This window comes from Megalopta genalis, unplaced genomic scaffold (assembly GCF_051020955.1).
Source record: "Megalopta genalis isolate 19385.01 unplaced genomic scaffold, iyMegGena1_principal scaffold0037, whole genome shotgun sequence".
Taxonomy (NCBI): Eukaryota; Metazoa; Arthropoda; class Insecta; order Hymenoptera; family Halictidae; genus Megalopta; species Megalopta genalis.
Window position 1 is genome coordinate 1,332,501 of NW_027476106.1, and position 14,291 is coordinate 1,346,791.

General features: G+C 38.9%; 1 protein-coding gene across 7 annotated transcripts in view; it reads right to left on the reverse strand.

Moving 5' to 3' along the window:
* Nucleotides 1–14,291, reverse strand: part of kcc (solute carrier family 12 member kcc) — a 275,901-nt gene that overhangs the window by 24,466 nt on the left and 237,144 nt on the right. For all 7 annotated transcript variants that reach the window (XM_033472197.2, XM_033472195.2, XM_033472194.2 and 4 more), the window contains one exon: nucleotides 3,550–3,647. In XM_033472197.2, the coding sequence (XP_033328088.1) occupies nucleotides 3,550–3,647 (98 nt within the window). The remainder of the gene's footprint in view (nucleotides 1–3,549; nucleotides 3,648–14,291) is intronic.

Below are 14,291 nucleotides of genomic sequence, written 5' to 3' on the forward strand. Positions count from 1 at the left end.
TGGCTCGGCCGCCTTGCGTGGCTCGCCGAGCTTGCCGCTCATTGGCGCACCGTTTTTTGTTAATAACTCGTAAACGAAGCCTCGGAGAACGTTTTTGTAAAGGAAAAAGTTGCTTCAAATGTCCTCAGGAACCCCTTGTTTCCGATTGCGAGTGCTTTTGCGATATTCTGTATTCATTGGGATTTTACAAAACTCGTTGGTCTATCTGTTTCTTTAAAAAAGTATGCATTCGCGTGATCGCCCAATTAGTTGAATTATAATAATTGTAATAATTGTAATAATTATATATAATTTAATTAAATATAATAATCATAACAATCATAACAATTATAATAATTATAATAATTAATCCAATAATAATGATTATAACAATTAATCCAATTTTAATGATTATAACAATTAATCCAATTACAATGATTATAATAATTAATCCAATTATAATAATTCAGCTGTGCAATTTCGCGAATCGATTTACGAACTCCGCCTAGATTTCTCGGCGGGAAGATTCGAATAGATTGAAAAGGTTTCTGCAAACAGGGTCGCTCGAAGATGTCGGGGACGACAATGCGCCGGCATTAGGGGACACCGGTTAATCGCGTCAATTAACTTGGAAAATTAATTCGGCCGCGGCGGGCCACGGAAGTTTCGTTGAAATTTCGTGGGACTTTGACCGTGGCTTTAATCGAATTCCACGGCTCCGTGGCGCGGCACTGCCGCCCACGTCCCGGCGCTCCTCGCGTTTCAGTCGCGTCTGATAAGCGCCGTGTTCAAGGCGGAAACTATTTTCCTCGTCAAAGTCCGTCCGGCATTCAGAGGGAAAGGATTAGACCGAGGGGGCGAACGAATTAAAAAGAAGCACCGTCGCCGTGACGTCACCGCGGACCCCTGCCGTTTCGAAAATTCTCTCCAGCGTCCCGAAAGGATTCGGTCTTCTATTTCCGATTATTTTCGCCCGGCTGAATTTCCGCGCCTCGAATGACAGTCTTCTGGAACTTTTCCGAAGCTACGGACTCGGAAATCTTCGGAAAATGATACTGTTCGACGTTGTTTCAGAAAGGAGAAATTACTAGAAAATGTAGAAAATTGGTCAATGCATTTTAATCTAGCTCGGCGGCACGTGTTTATTGATTAATTTTAGTATGTAGTAATTTCTCCCGGAAATGCCGAATTACGGTTTACCGTGAATTTCCCTTGTGCTGGTTTTATGCCTATGTGATTTGTTGCTGCGCCGGTGCTAAGGGAGGACGGAGTTTTTGGAAGTTGACACAAAATTGTTGTGTTAATAGAAATAGTATAATTATAGTATGCTATATTTTTATGTTATATATTATATACTGTATATTATATATTATTATATTATATAGTGTAATTATATTATTATATTATATAGTATAATTATAGTATACTATATATTATAATAATTACATTATATATATAATATATTATACAGTATAATTATAATATACTATATTTTTATACTACATATTATATTGATATATTATGTAGTATAATTATAGCACGCTATATATTATATACTATAAATTATATTATTATATTATTATATTATGTAGTATAATTATAATACACTATATTTTTATACTATAAATTATATGATTATATTATATAGTATATTTATAGTGCGCTATATATTATATACAATAAATTATATTATTATATTATATAGTATAATTATAGTACACTATATTTTTATACTACATATTATATTATATAGTATAATTATATAATGTACTATATCTTTATACTATATATTATATACTACAAATTATATTACTATATTATATAGTATAATTATGCTATACTATATTATACATACTATACTGATAAATTCGATTGGTATAACTATATTGATAAGAACGTCTTTTACTACAAGCACGCTTTTCTAAAATGACTTTTGTGCCGCGTTCGGGGTGCGATCCGCCCCATAACGCGGCGGGTAAATGGTGAACGGATAAGAAAAACTGGGACGTTTCGTCGTCGTAGGATGAGGAGTAGGAGGAGGAGGAGGAGGAGGCTAGGCCGCCCCTTTTCTCGGAAGAAGGGTCCTTCATTAAAACGCGAAAGTGAGAGGTCGGAGGACGGCGGGGCTCGCGGGGGGTTCCGGCGGGGGTACGGCGAGAAGGGGAGACAGGGTTGAATTCTCTCGAGTGTGCAATTCGCTTAATTGTCGTTCAACGAACAAGCAACCCGCGAATGGATTCTACTGCGGTTGTGCATCTCTTTTATTGTTCGGAACGCTGTCCTTCGTCGGCAGTTTTTCTTTCGCCGACGAGGAGCCGTTTGCGGAGTTTGCGTGTCGTCGAGACGTTTCTCGTCGAACGACGTTGTCTCCTCTCGTCGAACCGCGTCACCAAAAATTTCATCGGCGAGTCCTACACGCTTTCGAGTCTCGAATTTTTTTAACGATCAATTTTTATAGTATACTATAATTATACTATGTAATATAATAATATAATTTATAGCATATAATATGTAGTATGAAAATATAGTGTATTATAATTATACTATATAATATATTGTATATAATATATATTATTATGTTATAATATTAATAATATATTATATATAATATATATTATTATATTATAATATTAATAATATATTATATATAATATATACGTTATATACTATAATATAGTATAATAGAATAATATCAGTATATTGATACATAGTTAATTAGACACACGGGCTACAATCATAGCGCAAATTTTTATGCAAAATAACAATTCAAAACTTTTCGATATTTTATTTTTATTAAAATCGTTAATTCCAAGCACTTAAATTCTTTGAAATTAACAAATGGAATTTTTAAATTCACATTCGTATGCTCTATCTATTTCTTATCGAATTATTTACTATTCATTATTTTGTTGCGCTACGTTGCGTTTCAAGAAGGGCTCCGCATTCGACGCGGTGTTCCATAATGGGTACATCTACTCGCAGAGCCCTGCGCGCAGAATACAGTTCCAGACACAATACGCGAATGATTTTGATGGAGATCGTCCACGTTCGTCGAATAAGTATGCATCGTTACGCGGTAAACACGGTTAGCGAGCAGAATATTCCAGTGAGAGAGAGAGAGAGAGCTAGGAAGCCGAGAGGGAGAGAGAGAGAGAGAGCTAGGGAGCAAAGAGGGAGAGGGAGAGAGAGAGAGAGAGAGAGAGAGAGAGAGAGAGAGTAGGAGAGAGCTAGGGAGCAGAGAGAGAGAGAGAGAGAGAGTTTCTGAGGTCATTCGAAGCAACTTTTTCCTTTACAAAAATTGTCTCCGACGCTTCGTTTACGAGTTATTAACGAAAAACAATGCGCCAATGAGCGGCGAGCTCGGCAAGCGGCGCGAGGCGGCCGAGCCAATCAGCGGAACCGGGCTCCGCGCGCTAGTTAGCTCGGCCGCCGCGCGCCAGTCGACCGCAAAGAGGGAGAGAGAGAGAGAGCTAGGGAGCAGAGAGAGAGAGAGAGAGAGAGGGAGAGAGAGAGAGAGAGAGAGAGAGAGAGAGAGAGAGAGAGAGAGAGAGAGAGAGCAGAGCCACTTACACTGTAGAGGAAGAGATTGGTCTCGTATCCCGTCTTCTTCTCGGAATTCCCGCCGCCCACCATGGGATCGCCATCTCCGCCGGTTCCGCCGCCATCGCCTGTAATCATAAAAAGAATATCTCCATGTATTTTTACCCGCGGAGAATGAAAGCCGTCGTCCAATTCAACCGAGTCGAGCACAAAGCCCATCCTCCTCCCCGGACGGTAATAAATTTGTTTATATATTTATATTTCTCACCATTTATATTCGTTCATGTCAAGGTTATGGTCATAGGTTCTGTTACATTCGTTCATATTTGTTCATATTCAACGAAAACCGGAAAGGAAAGCTTTGCAACTGTCGTACGACAGTTGCAAAATTCAATTCCGTTTGTATTAATACACATTATATATAAAACAGAATCACCGCGGATGAAAAATCCTGCTTCGGATTATTTCGAGCGAAAATACACAGCTCCGACTGCGACAGGTTAATAGCAACAGACCGGGTAGACGGTGTAGTTAAAACTGTGTTCGAATACCGTTCGATAAATCCCCGGTCTCGATTGTAAGTAGAAATCGGTTCTTTTCAGCGCCATCTCTCGGCCGTTTTATTTTCTCGAGTGTGCCGCGCGCCCCGCGGCAGCTTCCGCGGGATTCCGATCCAATTTACCGGATTACCAGGCTCAAGTGTATCCTGTCGCCGTCGCGCGGCGCTGCGATCGCCGCGCGCCAGCCGACAAGCTAAATCGCGTCTGAATCTTTAATTCGACGATCGACGGCGGCGCGAGTCAATAATTCAGCGGGACGCGTTTCTATGCGCGTCGAGTGTTATTCGTTCGTTCCACGGCACATCGTCGACTGTTTCGGAAATCTGGCCGAAGCTGAATAGACCTCGTCCCGTGCAAATATTTCTCGATCCGGCGCTTTTGTCACGGGAATTAAGCCGCGGTGGTTCCAGTCAATGCCTATACGCGGACATTCCGCGTATTCTGTGCGGTACTCCGGTTGCAAACGCGGGCTTTACAATTTGTGGATATTTGTCGGAATGTTGTAACATTGATGTTGCATCTGGCTGCCACGTTTTTACGGTGTTGGGTTTTTTTTAGTTTCTCGGTATGTTCGAGTCGATGTTTTTGCAATTTAACGTCGCGAACATAACCTTCTGAAATTGCTGAAACGATGGCAGGATCTTACGTTATTATGTTTGGAGCGACTAGGAGTTCGAGTCGATGTTTGGTCGGACATTATTCATTTCTATAAAGGCGTAGTTTACAATTTTTTGCAATTTATCGTCGCGAACATAACCTTCTGAAATTGCTGAAACGATGGCAGGATCTTACGTTATTATGTTTGGAGCGACTAGGAGTTCGAGTCGATGTTTGGTCGGACATTATTCATTTCTATAAAGGCGTAGTTTACAATTTTTTTGCAATTTAGCGTCGCGATCATAACCTTCTGAAATTGCTAAAACAATGTTATTATGTTTGGAGCGACTGGGAGTTCGAGTCAGTGTTTTGTCAGACATTATTAATTTCACCGATTCAATCAATTTTCAAACGCAGACTTTACAAATGTTTTAATTTACTATCACGAAAATAATGTTCTAAAATTACTGAAACGGTGGCTAGATCTCAAATTATTGTATTTCTAACAACTAGGAGTTCGAGTCAATGTTTTCTCAGACATTTTTAATTCTACTGATTCAACCACTTTCCAAATACAGATTTTGAAATTGTTTTAATTTTCCACTACGAAAATAATGTTTTAATATTATAATAATAATAATAATAATAATAATAATAATATATATAATAATAATAATATTATAATAATTTGATATTATTACTATTATACTATATGATATTATACTACTATTATTACTATATTCATACTGATCAGTAGTTCGAGTCAACGTTTCCACCGACAATATTAATTCCACTTCGATTCGATCGCTTTCCAACGAATCGAAAATCGCAATAATATTCTTATCGTTGTTATATATCTGAATAACAATATTCTCATTGTTGTTACATATCTGAATAACAATATCCTTAAATTTTTGCGATGCTCTGTAAACTCGTTCTTTCACAAATTTTTGCCTAAAACGCGAAACAAAATTTTTCCAATTTTTTCTTACGGTCCACTTGACAAAACAATTACTTTAATTAATTAATAATATTACTTTTATATTTATCATATTTATACTTTTATTAATTAATAATATTATTCTGAAAATCGCTGCTCTCCTTTCCCGAGTCTGAAAAAATTACGAAAAAAAATTACGTTGCAAAAAAAATCACGCTCGTCGAAATAACGTTCTGCGTTCGACGGATTGATACGTCGATCGATCGGTGGCAGGGTTGCGGCAACCGCGCCCGTCGGCCCGGCATAGGCGTCCGCATAGGCGTCCCCGTCCGCGACGTGCCTCGACGTCAAATCGACGGAACCGCCGCCGTTTCCCGCGGCCACCGTATTTCTGGCCGCAATAACGAATTACGTGCGTAAGCACGTTCCAATCCGGCGGCAATTCGCGGTGCGCCGCTCGCTCGAATTCCGCGCCCGTTCCACGGCCGACATTTCGCCGGACCCGTCTGTCTCTCCTTCTCCTTCGTCGACCCCGTTGTTGGCGCCGCGACGACGCCCCCCTGCGAAACTTGCCAACGCGGACCACCACGGGAAGTCGCTGAAAATTGGGACGCGCGCTCGGCCGCGTCGCGTTTCCTCCGCCGTCAATCGTCAACGCGATCTTGTGCCACGGAAATATTTTTCCCTTGCAAAATATTTGGATCGTATCTGAATATATTGAAATTGATGTTATTAAGTTGAGCGAACGTTAATTTAAATAAATTTAAATAAATTTAGATAAGAAGATAATATTGAAATGATTAGAATACTTAAAATATTGAAAATATATTCAAAAGGTATTTGAAATATTTAAAAAATATTTAAAAAGTATTTGAAGTATTTAAAAAATATTTTATATTATATTATATTATATTATTATATTATATTATTATATTATATTATATTATATTATAAAAAGTATTTAAAAAGTATCTAAAATATTCAAAACATATTTAAAAGTATTTAAAATATTTAAAACATACCTAAAATGTATCTAAAATATTTACAACATATTTAAAAAGTATCTAAAATATTTAAAACACATTTAAAAAGTATTCAAAATATTCAAAACACATTTAAAAAGTGTATTTAAAGTATTTAAAACAAATTTAAAAAGTATTTACAATACTTAAAAAACACTTAAAATGTTTAAAAAATATTTAAATAATTTCTCACACGTTCGCGCTTCGAGGACTTTCATACATTTCGACTGAACATAATTCTTAATAATTTTCAACAATTTTCTGAGCGATTCCTGACAAATCGTCATTCAATTTCCACATTTTCCAGTCAAATAACATTATGAAAAATTAAGCAAAGTTTCCAAATTGTTCCAAACGGTCCGATTTGTCTGAATATAATATTTGCAAAAAATAATCAGTTTTCCTATACTTTGACTGAACATAATTCTTAAGCATTGTCAACGATTTTCCAAAGTGCTCGAAACGAATGGAACTGTCTGAGGAACGCGGCATTTGCATCGCGGATAATAGATTATACGGTGTTGCCGTTTTGGCATCGCGCTGCGTTAATCCGCGTGCCAGAACGAATGCAATTAGAAGTGCAATCTCTCCGAAGAGCTGATCCTATGGAAATTTCAAACAGATCGAACGTAAATTCATTATTCACGAGTGAAACGGCGTTAACCTCGTTCGATATGCGAATATGTACAAATTAAACAAAGGCTCGCCGTTCGCGCAAATTAATCGAACAGCATCGCCGGATCCGGCAACACCGTCGTTCATTAGCGGGCATTTGTAGAATCGGGTTTTCCATTTGGCCGCGAACCCTTCGGGCAGAATACGCGGCCACGTAGGCGCAGTGGTGGGGGGAGACATTGAAGTGGAATTAATATTTTTAAATTGGATCTTGTCCTTCTTTTTTTTATCCATCGCTCCATGTAGTGAAAATGACGTAAATGAAACGCAATATGCGTCGGACGAACTCAAGTCGCTAGCTGAACTCTACGCGGCTGTATCGGCTAGCTGTCCCAAAATTATGGCATCTGCGAGAAATGACAGATTCCTGAGGTCATTTGCAGTAACTTTTTCCTTTACAAAATTTTCCTCCGAGGCTTCGTTTAGGAGTTATTAACGAAAGACGGTGCGCCAATGAGAGGCGAGCGCTCTGACACTGGCGCGCGACGCCCGGCTCCGCCGATTGGCTCGGCCGCCTCGCGCCGCTCGCGTAGCTCGCCGGCCATTGGCGCACCGTTTTTCACTAATAACTCCGAAACGAAACCTCGGATCGCATTTTCGCAAAGGAAAAAGTTGCTTGAAATTGCCTCGGGAATCTTTTCCGACCACTTGTTAACGTAATTATGGAAAACTCTGTAGATTTTGCGGGCGGATCGAAAGGGAATCAGAGGAGATCCCGAAGGGAGATTAGAGGGACACACGTTCGCCAGGAAATTAGCGTGTCTGGTAAACGTCGTCGTACTTAGAGAGTACATCCTCTCGGCGCGGCGCGACGCGAACATTCATTTCGACTCGTTAAATGGATTCCGCGCGGTCGATCCGCGCGGCGGACCCATTGTCGTCGTTATAGACATCCCTAACGAAGGATGAGTGGCGAGAGGGCGGCTCACAAAGGGACAAAGCAACAAATCAGCGGAGTTAATATTGACCGGCCTAGTTTTTCGAATGGTGCGGTGGCCGGCGGGCGGTCTCTCTCGCGGCGGTGTTCGTTCGGCACCGCCCCCTGTGTTTCGTGTAACGAGCTTCTCTCTTTCTAATTGCCGTGCGCTCTTTTAACCTCGAGATCGCCTCGAGAATCTCATTATCATTCCGATCGAACCGTCCCCAGCGAGAGAGCATCGACGACGGCTTTTCCTCGTTCTACCGAAGGTTCCCGTTCGTCCGCGGAATCCGGCGGACGCGGACCGGAACAGATTTTTTCATACGTTTCGAATGAAAATCCCCCCCGGAGGAAAAAGTGTGTCGCAGTTTCTTTCGCGAACTTCGTCCGTTTAGCTCTAATTAAATACTCATTTCGTTAAATTTTAATCAAGCGACCGGCCGGATGCCGTGTCACTTTTTCTAGAAATATTCGACGTGATGCTGCTACTAATAATAACGGTAGTAATAATAATAATAATAATAATAATAATAACAATAATAACAACGACAATAATAATAACAACAACAACAACAATAATAATAATAGTCGTAATGATAATAATTAAATTCCTTTAAAAAAAGTAGATCGAAAAACAAAATTATAAAGTATATATAAAACTCAAAATTATAAACTCAAACTACATAAATAAAAACTATTTAAAGTACGTATAATAGAATATAGAATAATATATAATGTAATATAACATAATATAATATAATATATATTATACATACTTTTCAAATAGTTTTTATTTATTTAATTAATTGCTATATAATAATATATATAATATTATAACAATATACAATAATATACGTATATAACAATATAATGTTACAATAATATATATATATATATATATATATATATATATATATATATATATATATTAATATAAATATAACAATATATAGTATATAATAAAAATAACTTATTCGACGCAAACATATCGTAGGATCTTCGGACGACTTTAACCGACGATAACTCCGCGAGAAATCATCGTAGAACGATGACTTTGCTCTTAAATTAAAGCTTAAAATCTGTGCTTTAAACCGCCCTTCGCAGATTCCGAGTTCTTAGCATCGTCGCGTCTGTAACCCTTCCAATACGACGCCACGTTTTCTCGTATCGAAAATCGTCAAATTCTGCCAAACGCGCGGACTTATTATTATTATAATATTATTTTAATATTATAATATTATTTTAATATTATTTTAATATTATAATATTATTATAATATTATAATATTATTTTAATATTATTTTAATATTATAATATTATTTTAATATTATTTTAATACTATTATAATATTATTATTATAAATTTTAAAATAATTTTCCACGCGGCGAGCCGGCGCTCCCCCCCCCTAGGCGAATCGCCGGTTTCTCGCGAACCCGCCGCGCCCGCAAGTTTTTCACAAGCTTGCTCTGCAACGGCCTGTATAAATGTAACTATCCGGGTGCATCGATTGCCGGAATGAAAAAGTTTCTATTCTGTCGCGAACTACTTTTTCTCCGCCGTTCGGTTCTCCGGGGCGCGAGCGCTCGATGCGAGCGCGCTAGTCACGAGCGAACGCAACTTTCCTCGTTTTCTGGTAAGTTTCCCGGGCCGGGAGAGGGGGGGGGGAGGAAGCGGCGAATCGTAACTCGGTCTATTTCTCCGGCAGCCTGCTTTCCGCCGCGCGAAGAAAGCGACCAAGTTCGATACGCGAGCGCCGCGCGTCGAAGATCGATCACGTTTCCGGGTCGACACGCGCCAACGAACCGAAATTCCCCGGATTCGACGCGAGTTGTTTCGACCTTTTTTTTCAGCGCGCGCCGTTTCGAGTGGCCGTCGTTCGCCTAATTTATTTCACCGTCGAAGAAAGCGCGCCGCGTTGCCGAGTCTCGATAATTCCGGATAAAAATTGGCCGACTTCGAGCGACGATAACTCCGCGAGAAGTCATCGTAGGACGATGAATTTTCTCCCGAATTGAAGCTTGAAATCTCTGCTTCAAGATGCTGTTCCCGGATTCTAAATTCGACGCATCGTCGCTCCCGTGACCCTTTAAATGCGGGGCCATGTTTGTCGTATTGGAAATCGTCAAGTTCGACCAAACGCACGGACTTCGTAGAATTTTCTTCGGGGATGCCGCTTGCGGTGGATCATAGATCGATCGTTCCCCTTTAATTTAAAACAAACAGAACCTGGCTGCGATTTTTTTTCGCAGAGTTACAGCCCTTGGAAGCCAGCCTTGCGTTTTTGGCACGAAATCAGAGCTTGCGTTCACACGGGGCATCGGCTTCGAGCAGTTGTAGAGCCGCGCGGAGGAAACACGCGTTACTGAAATTTACACACACACAGATACAAACAGGTACAAATATACACACGCGCGATTTTACAAGGTTCGTACATTTTGTCCAACTCGGCAATCTTCGATATGGCAAACATGGCCTCGCATTTAAAGGGTTACAGTGGCGCGGGTGCATCAAATCTAAAATCCAGAAATATTATCTTAAAGTAGAGGTTTCGAGCTTCAATTTGAAAAAAATAACATCGTTCTGCGACGATTTGTCGCGGAGTTATCGACGGTTAAATTTGGTCAATTTCTGTCCACAATTTATCTATGCTGTAAATTTTTCGAGCAGTGTAAAACATAAAAAAATACATCGATATGGGATTCCTGAGGTCGTTTGAAGTAACTTTTTCCTTTACAAAAATTTTCTCCGAGGCTTCGTTTAGGAGTTATTAACGAAAATCAGTGCACCAGTAAGAGGCGAGCTCGGTTGGCGCGCGGCGGTCGAGCCAATCAGCGGAGCCGGGTTTCGCGCGCTCGTTGGCTCGGTCGCCGCGCGTCAGCTGAGCGCTCGCCTCTCATTGGCGCACTACCTTTCGTTAATAACTCCTAAACGAAGCCTCGGAGAAAAATTTGGTAAAGGAAAAAGTTATTGCAAATAACCTCGGGAACCGCTCAGTTTCAACAATTTTAACATTACGAAATTCGTTTATATTTCGACGAAGCCGCGGATTGCATCTTATTGAGAGAAATAATATTTATCGAAATAGAAAATGCTTCGACAAAATTTTGTTCTTGTTAGAAAATAAATCTTGCTCGAAAAAATGACTCAAACATTTTCGAAAATTACGGTTTGCCGGAGAAATAAACATTAAACAAATAAGAAACGTCCGAGCGAAAAACTCGATGTTTAAAAAATTGCGATCGGGGAAGAATTCGTTCGAGAAGAATTCGACGACGAATATCAGCGGGAACGCGAAAGTTCGTAGGCGGCGGGTTAACTAGATTCCGCGGCGATGATTACGGTGAGAAATTTTCGGCGGAGAGTCGCCGGGGACGAAATTTATTTAGGGTGCAAACTATAGGACAGGGGCTCGCCGGTTTTCGTTTCGGCGTCGCTGCCAAAATCAATTAAGAGTTTGAGGAAGACGTGCTCGCAAATTAATCGCGTTTCAGACCCCGTCTTCGCAAAGTTCAGCCACTTAGGGTAACTCGTTCGGGAAAGCCTGGTATCCGAGTGTTTACATCGGCGACGCTGTCTACAACCTCTTCTGGCTGACATGCTAGCAAACCCCTTCATTACGCGAGCTACGAAAATACGGGAACCTCCGGTTTCATTCATTTGTACGACATTTTCATCGTATCGTAAAATCATTGTTCGACGCTGACGGTCGCGAGAACCACCCTCGAAAAATCCAATGAAAATTGTTCATTCGGCGTACGATACCGTAATAATAATAATATGTAATAATAATGTAATCTGTAATAATAGTAATAATAATAATCCAATGAAAATTGTTCATTCGGCGTATTATATTGTAATGATAATAATATGTAATAATAATGTAATGTGTAATAATAATAATAATAATCCAATGAAAATTGTTCATTCGGCGTATTATATTGTAATAATAATAATAATATGTAATAATAATGTAATGTGTAATAATGATAATAATAATAATAATAATAATCCAATGAAAATTGTTCATTCGGCGTATTATATTGTAATAATAATGTAATGTGTAATAATAATAATAATAATAATCCAATGAAAATTGTTCATTCGGCGTATTATATTGTAATAATAATGTAATGTGTAATAATAATAATAATAATAATAATAATAATAATAATAATCCAATGAAAATTGTTCATTCGGCGTACGATATTGTAATAATAATAATATGTAATAATAATGTATAATGTGTAATAATAATAATAATAATAATAATCCAATGAAAATTGTTCATTCGGCGTACGATATTGTAATAATAATAATAATAATAATATGTAATTCACGGCGAAATTAATTCTTAACTGCTAATTCGTCAATAAAAATAGCTTCCGCGTTGACACGTGACAATTGTTCTCCAAATGATTATAAGATTATTCGAAAATTATTCTAAACAATTTAACCCAGCGTCGCGAATAAATAATAAATTGTTTCCCCTGAGTGCGCCGGTGCAATTATTTTCAAGTGGCGGCGCCGCGAATAAAATTCTCGCGCGTCGACGCGCGCGAAAAAAAAAGAAAAAGAAAACAGAAAAACAAAAAAAGAACGTTCGCAAAAACCGATCGATAAAATATCGCGTGCGAAACGCGCGCGCGTTTCTAAAAATAATTACGACGAATTTAGGTTCGCGGGCGAATATAGATCGCGCGCCGTCACAAAGCCGAAATCAAATCCTCTCGTCGGTGTAATTCCACGGAAAACAACGGGCAATTGATATTCGCTTGCGGTGGCAACGATATATCGTATTTTCACCGGGATTTCGGTGTCTCTCGATGCGGCAGGGTGGGGGGTGGGGGGCGGCGGCTTTGTCCCAATGTTTATCGGCCTGTTATCGATACGACGAAACGTTACGCGTCGCGTAATTATGCGAACGGCGCTTGGCTTCGCGGTCCTCGATTTTCCCGTCGCTTTTAACGGCGCCTCCCGGCCCGGCCCGACCCGGCCCGCCGCAGAAACAACCGGAGAGCGCATAATGGAAGGAGCAAACACGATTAAAACAATTAGGCGTACTATTGGAAGCGCTCCGATGCGGCCCGGGCTTGAAAATTCTTGTTCATAAAAATAATGTTACTAGTGCACCAATAATAAATAAATAAATATATATATATATATATATATATATATATATATATTATTAATGATAATTTTATATATAATTATTATTATAATATATATAATTTATGAATGAGGATAATTTTGTCATGAATTTAAGTACAACAATATTAATGATAATTATTAATGATAATTTATATATATATATACATCTATATATAATTATTATATTATAATATATATAATTTATGAATGATTTTATACATTCTAATTGTATAAATACATATAATATAATATATAATAATATATAATGTAATATAATAATATAATTTAAATACAACAATATATATAATATAAATATTGTTGTATTTAAATTCATGGCAAAATTATCTTCATTCATAAATACTAATTCATAAATAAAATTATTATACGATAACTCGGAAGAACTATTTTCGATTACCAATCCTTAAATAAAATTAGTTCATAAAAACAATATTACCAACGCACTAATAATCTTAATTGCATTTAAATTCACGACAAAATTATCCTCATTCGCAAATACTGATTCATAAATAAAATGATTCCACCATAATTCAGAATTTTCCCAATATACCAGCCGTTAGATAAAATTCTAGAGAGCGCATAATGGAAGGTGCACGAACACGATTCAAATAATTAGGCGTCCTATTGGAAGCGCTCGGATGCAGCTCCTCGGACCTGCCTCGGAACCGACTAAATACGGGTTCCGGTTAAACGGTTACCGCGACGCCGCGCCGCGACTCCGCGCGAACGAAACCCCGTCGTTACAGTTAATTATCGGTCGACCGTGCCGCCGCCGCCGCCACGGCGACCTGCACAGGGGTCACCTTCCACGGCGCGAACTTCGGATAGACAACGCTACCCCCTGTTAGGAGCGGCTCGATTACCGCCCCAGGATCTCTCTCTCTCTCTCTCTC